Here is a 7,500-nt window from a genome sequence, read left to right as displayed (position 1 = left end):
GAAGCACTCTCAAAGTGTGAGAGGGGGAGAACGCACTCAGCAGGTGAAAAGAGTCTTCAGATGCTGGCAGTGTCGGGGAGAGGGGCACTGACAAGGATCCCCCCGCTGTTACAGTTGTCTGTCCTAAGGTCATCTATCTCGAGAGTGCCCAGCAAAAAATCGCTGAGAGCGGACGGGCTGTGGTACACGCACACTTAATGCCACCCAACATCTGAGAAAAAGGAAACAGGAAGGGGGAGACGGGGGAGATCGATATCCCACACATGACATCAGAAGCAGCAGCCGAGGTAGTAGTAAGAGTGACGAAGACTGACATGGTAGAGCAAGCCCAGGAACCTCCATCGGTAACCACGACCTTACTCCCGCAGGACTAGGGAGAGAACCAGAGGACTGTGGTGTGGCAAGCGAGGTCCTTACCCCATGCCCCAAAAATTCTAATGGTCGGCTAGGAATGTTAGCAGTTAGGATTGACCTACTAGATAAATCCATTTAAGCGCTGATCAACATAGGAACCAGTATTTCACTGATTGAAAAAGATTCTCCTCAAACCCACTACACTCATTGGCATCCATTATCCTCGATACGACAAGGGGAAATAAACTACGTGTAAGCCATACTATGATCATCAACTTTAAGGTAGGATCTGTGAAGTTTACACATGTATTTTTTGTCTTGCCCACATTGGGAATTCTAGGAATCGAGGCTATATAAGGAATTGGTTTTATAAGCAATAATCAAATATGCATTTTTTGGGGAAAAGATACAATAACAGTAAAAGTAGGAGGGTGCATTTTGCCGATAGTCATGAGAGAGTAAGTGCTTGTGAGGGCACGGAGAGACATTTAAGTAAGGTATCACCTGTTCCTGAGAGAGGAGAAGTGTTGTCTCCCCAAACACTTACGAGCATATCAGTGACCGCATGTCAGCCTCTTCCAGAAGGAGCCAAGGTTGTTGTTAAACCCCATGACAATTGGGCGCACATAGTTTTAGAGGGCTTATCAGGAATAAAAGAGAACAGAGCTGATATAATGATACTTAATCTGTCAAATAAAAGAGTTGTGTTAGGAAGTTATTATATGTGCGAATTAGAGTTATGTGAAATTATTAATAATGGGAACTTGAGAGCCACAACTCAAGCCTCACAGGCAAACGCACTCACAACTTGATTATGCAAGCGCAGGAACTATGTACGTCAGAATATCAACTTGTAGTTAATGACATTTCCGATGTAATTGCAATTGGAGATGAGCCACCTGGGAGGATTGATTGATTTCCCTTTAGCATTGAAACTAGGCTGGCGGAGCCGATCAGGTTAAGGCCTTATAAGGTACCCATTCATTTCCAGGAAGAGATAGAAATGGAAATTAGTAAATTAAGGAAACAACTGAGGATAGCGAATCCCCCTGGGCTTCTCCGATTGTAGCAGTTAGGAAAATGATGGCTCCGTAAGATCGTGTGTTGATTATAGGAAGTTGAATGCAGTCACTAAGGATAATGCATTTCCATTACCCTAAATCGAAGAATCACTTGTGAAGGTACGGGATAGTAAATATTTTACAACTATTGATTTAAAGTCCGGATACTAACAAATACCAATTCAGGAAATACAGTAAATGTAAAACGGCATTTATAGTTAACAATCAGCTATTTCAGTTTAATTTTCTTCCTTTTGGTGTTAAAAATGCTCCAAGTCATTTCTCTAGAGTAATGATGGCGGTTTTGTCTCCCTAAATTAGCCATAAAGTTTTCGTTTATTTAGATATAATTGCAGGGAAAACGGCCAAAGAACATAATGATAATATTTGTAAAGTTTTAGAAGCATTGCGACATAATGGTATGGAAATAAATTTTTTAAAGTGCAAATTTTTCTGTTAACAGGTCGAATATTTAGGTCACATAATAACCCCAGAAGGTATCAAACCTTTCCAAGTAAAGTAGAAGCTGTTAGAGATTTCCCCAGGCCACGTACCCCTTAAGAATTAGCTGGGTTCCTTGGGCTCGCTGCCTTAACCAGCAATGACTTACTCTTATAGTCTAGATTTGATCACCCGTTTATAGTGACAACAGATGCGAGTAGCTTAGGTAATGGGGGCATAGTTTCTCAACGAGATGATAAAGGTAGAGAGCGGCTCATTTGTTTTGCTTCCAAGGCATTAAAAGGGTCAGAAAAGAATATAGTACATCTAATCGAGAGGATTTGGCTATTCTTTGGGTTCTAGAGAGGCACCGGTTCTATTTATTAGGTCAGTCGATTGAGTTGCAAAGTGATCATCACCCCTTATGTGACTTATATTATAAAAATGATTTGACATCTAGACAAGGAAGATTGATTGAAAGATTGCTAGAGTTTAATATAAAGGGTTTTCACCACATAGAAGGTAAAGCTAACAAGGTAGCTGATGCCCTCTCTAGAGGTGCAGTAATAAGAATAACAACTAGGACACAAAAGAAAAACGAAGAACGAAACCCAAATATTGAAGAACCCATTAAAATATAGAACGGGATGTGAATTCAAGCGAGGAGCAGTCAGGAAATGCGATCAGAGAGAGAGAGAGAGAGAGAGAGAGAGAGAGAGAGAGAGAGATGGGAACGGTGAAGGTAAATATATGTGGGTAGCAGAGGATATGACAAGGGGTGCCATGAATGAATGCCATGATGATTCATGTGTGGTTGACTCGGGAGGTTGTGACATGAAAGAAGTCCGAGAGGGGCAGAAAAAAGAGGAATGGGTCGAAAGACTGTGAGCAGTGATCAAAGGGGAACCGAAGAGTTATCCATCATTTCTGAATGTGCCTAGTGGGAATATTTTTTATAAAGAATAATATCTTACATTGTGCTTACGAGAAGAGGGGAAGGGAATTCTGTGCACGGGTAATTCTTCCTCCCTCTTAAATTAATTGAGCCATCCACATTGTATATGCAAGTCCGTATATAGGGCATTTAGGGATTGATAGGACATCAAGCAGGGCATGAGAATCCTTCATTTGGTTAGGAATGAAAAAAAAAAAAACCATTAGAAAATTATATAAAAAGTTGTCATTCTTATAACTGTTTCAAAGAACATATAAACACTGTACTGGAAGTCAAAAATTGGCGTATGATTCCTATTATATTTTATAGGGTGCATATGAATGTGGTAGGACCATTTTCTACTGGTTTTACACAACATAAGTATATATGTGTATTATTGGATGAATTTACTCAGTACACTCATACTTAACACAATGTTGGATAAATCAGCAAATTCATTAGCCCAGGTGCGATGCTCTTTCATTACTAGGTATGGTTGCCCGAAAATTTTGATAAGTGATAATGGTCTTGAGTTCATAAATGTGGTAAAATCAGTTACAGACTTGAAAATTTAACCCTTTTCAGTGACCTCATATAGGCCTTAAGCTAATGGCTTAGTGGAATCGCATAATTGCGAAGTATCGCAAATTTTATGTTACTTAGTGGCGGATGACCCCTTCATTGGCACGACATGCTTCCTACAGATGAGCTAGCTTTGAACCTTGCATATAATGCTTCGGTCAGGGACACGCCCCCCCCCCCCCTTTTTTTTTAGTGTATGGACAGGATCCTGTGTTACCATATATGACCATGATTAATTCACAACAGTTGCCAAATTATTCAACTGAGCAATGCCGTGTATAATAACTAAACTTCTTGAGGAGAGTAATGAACACCACTGAAAGGTTTTTGAAAAGAGCTAATGAAAAACACACCTCAAAGTATGATGGTTGGTTCAAATCCGCACCGGTAAAAGTGTTTGTGGGCGATCCTGTGTATTTGAAATGACTGTAACCTAGGAAACACAAACAAGAACCAGCGTATTTGGGTTCGTACCCTGCATACGCAACATTCCTCGAGTTGATGAGTAGATTTATTTTTTCTTTGCTGTTTTTGTTGTCTGAACAGCCCTTATTTCTTATTTTTACGTGTTTTCAATAAACTTGATGATAACAAGATGTTCTTATGTTGATGCTTAATGTATATGTAAAGTGTTGTGGTAATTTTGCTGAGTGTAGCAATAGTTTATGACATACTGTTGAGTGAACCTATAAACAATCAGAGGTTAAATAGGTCAGGTGAGATCCGTCAGACGGATGCTGTATTATTCATGTATTTATATATAATTCCTGGTTGCTGGGGCCGGGGTGGTTCCCGAAGAGTCAGTGGCTGCGGGATTAAAGTTCATCCTTGAGGAAAGGCAGTGTTAGGAAATGTGTAGATGTTGATACCTTATACTAGAAGTTATAAGAGAAGAGCGGGAAGATGAATGATTTTCTCGGGAAAACGGCCAGTGGCCACTGATTGATAGTTGCAAGTCCAAGTTTAGTAGCGATTGTGAAATTGTGCCGTAAACCTGGAAAAGTAAAATTGAGGGTTGAAGGAATATCTGTTCCTATCCCTGTCCCGCCAAAAAATCCCGTATTGCCTGCAACTAGAGGGAGGTTATTGATGAGGTTGTGTAATACTGATGTTGTTATGATTTTTTTTCACTTTGGGTATTATGAGTTATTTTCTTGGGTGATTTCTATAAATATATTTTATGTTGCATTTCTGTTTAGTACATACCACGCCTATTTTGGTTCGGAGTGTCCTCCATATATCAAAGACTAGTGAGGGGCGAGTGCGCACCTCCTCGTGGAGTGAGGAGCTTTTGGAGGAAGTAATGTCCTAATCTTTGCGCGCAAATATGTATTCTATACAGCTAGGTAAATTGACTCTATGAGTTGTTATGGCAAGTTGCATCTTGCTTGCGAGGGGTAGTCAGTAGCCTTTTTGCATTCATTAGACAAGGTGCTCACCTGAGAGTATCAGCTCTACAAAGTGTATTCACGAATGTTTTGTAATAAAGTGAAAAAAAAACCATGTTCCGATGTCTCATTATTCCTATATATATATATATATATATACACACACACACACACATATATATATATATATATATATGTGTGTGTGTGTGTGTGTGTAATATCCTGTATATAAGTAAGGCTAAGCTACCTAATCTTTTACTATAATTGGTAACCACTTTACTCTGCATTAAAATGACCGAAATAAATGAATTTGATGTATATACTCTTCATCTACAAAATAAAAGGCATTACATGGAACACATGAAATGTAGAAAGTCTTGTTTGTTAGAATGACATCGAATAGAAAAAGACTCTCTCACAAGCATTAACATACACCAATAGCAATAAAAGCATATCCTAATTTTCAACAGAATCCCAAAGACCAAAGATTGTGGTATTTCCAGTCCTATGGTTAAGTCTCAAATAGAAAAAAAAATGTCTAAAAAGAAAAAGAAAGAAGTTTGTCCATAACGTTTTGTTTCCTAGATTAGTTATTCATTACATCCAATCTCCATATATCAAAATATAATATTATATCATGGTTTCAAATTTAAACTATAATTCAAAGTAATTCCATCTCCGAAATTGTTGTATTACAAAAATTGGAATGTTTTTTGTCAAATATACTTTATTTTTATGATGTTTCTGACTGGAAAATACTGAATGAAAAGTACATGTTGCTATTCTTCAGCAGTGCATAAATTCAAAAAGAATATATGGAACTAAAAAGGTGGGAAGAATAGTTTATTATACTTCCCACCATCACTCTTCTATATTTCCTTACTTCTTTGCTTATGTAACGCACGGTGATCACATACGCTCATACACTGTAATGGTATTTCTGTTATTTGTATATAGTCGTACTCACTTTCCCATAACATTGATAACCTGCAAATGCCTGTATTTTTCTGCATCATTGTGTTTGAATTTTTGGGACGTTTTTGAGTGGAATGGGTTGTATATATACTCCGCCCAAATAAAGTTAGTTTCACTCGCTCATCTTTCGGTTACCTTCTAACTGTTCGCTTGCTCATTGGTAAGCAATGGAGTGACCAGCTCCCTCCTACTTTCTCTTTCACTGCTGTGTCTTACTGTTTGATGTTTCTGCTTTCCGTTGCTGACTCTACTAACAACGCCACGTCCCTGGAACTACCGTACTTTACTGGTGGAGAAGCCTTCACCTGGTCCCAGAGTTCTGAAGTCCAGTTTTGCATCAAGGGCGTGACTCAGTCAAGCACCAAAGCAGATTATGTTCTCGGGCCATCCACAAAGACACTTTCCAAGAAATATCCGATTGGTTGTACAAGCAAGGAGACATGCCAATAACATACAACCCCCTCATATCATACCTATACCAAAGCTGATACGAATACAGTAGGACACAGACGCCAACCCTGTGACATGCCGGAGCGATGATGAAGCCGCTCACTACCCACATATACCACCCCTTGCTTACGACCCAAAGAATGATCAGCCACTTACTGGCACCCATCGGCCACAATGATACCACTACCACTCCAAATTCGGGGCTGCTACAAAGAAATGTGCTAATGGCTGTCAGGGGCCTAAAAACGTGTAAGTTGGTCATCGCTTGTGTCAGTGGCCTCCCTTATCACTAATCTTTCCTTTTTACAAGACGCAGTTATGGGCGTGCGATTTTTGGTAGACACGGATGCTTGCGGTTCTCTTCTGCCAAGGCCACTCTCCAAGACACAGCGTTGTCTGTCTAAGTCTACTGACATCTACATGGTAGCTGAAAACGCTTCCGCGATACCCACCAACGCTAATGAAACTCTCACATTATCGTTTGAAAGTGCCAATTATATTTGGAAGTTTTTTGTTGCTGACGTCACATTGCCAGCCCTTGATTTGGATCTCTTTTCACACTTCTACCTCCTGGTCGGTGTAGCTCACCGACAGTTAGTCAACACAGATTCATATTCCTCAATGCCTTTCGACCTCGCTCTCCACATCAGCTCACCCATGGAGGAATATGCCTATCTCCTTACATTGTACCCAAAATGTTTTCATGCAAAACTTCGTCAAACACGCAAGGTTCCTGCAAAACACGATATTTTTCACCATATTAAGACAACAGGTCCCACCATTTTCACCAGATTCAGACATCGGGCCCTGAATCGCTTGGCAGTCGCTAAACAAAAGTTTGTTTAAATGAAGGCAATGGACCTTTGTGAAAAGGCCTTTAGCCCATGGTCGTCACCCATACTCAACGTCCTCTTTGAGTCTGTGAGGAGATAGAAATGGATCAATACCCCCTCCCAAACATCGCCGACATGACCTCTTACTTGCACAAAGTGAAGGTTTTCTCCACACTAAGCCTCCTGAAGGAGTATTATCAGGTGCCCATGAACCCAGAAGACATCCCAAAGACAACCACCACCACCTCCTTCGGTACATATACCTTCAATTTCTCCAGTTTTAGCCTTCATTATGCTTGGGTCTTTTCAACCTCTCATGTATGGCATCTTAGGTGACCTCCCCTTCTGTGTAGGTTACGTTGATGACATATTTGTGTTTTTTTCCTCCAAAGAGGAACACTTCCGTCATGTCATATACTCATCATGCTGATCAGCCTACAACAGAATGGCTTTGTCATCTGGTACGACAAGTCTACTTCTGG

General features: G+C 40.0%; 1 protein-coding gene across 1 annotated transcript; it reads left to right on the top strand.

Moving 5' to 3' along the window:
• Positions 1–6,503: 6,503 nt before the first annotated feature.
• On the top strand, positions 6,504–7,031 carry LOC137625682 (uncharacterized). Its single transcript, XM_068356592.1, has one exon. It carries the CDS (start codon positions 6,504–6,506, stop codon positions 7,029–7,031), a length of 528 nt encoding a protein of 175 aa, XP_068212693.1.
• Positions 7,032–7,500: the final 469 nt, after the last annotated feature.

Source organism: Palaemon carinicauda, chromosome 32, assembly GCF_036898095.1.
Source record: "Palaemon carinicauda isolate YSFRI2023 chromosome 32, ASM3689809v2, whole genome shotgun sequence".
NCBI lineage: Eukaryota > Metazoa > Arthropoda > Malacostraca > Decapoda > Palaemonidae > Palaemon > Palaemon carinicauda.
The sequence above is the reverse complement of the archived record's forward strand: the minus strand, read 5'-3'. Positions and strand labels throughout refer to the sequence as shown.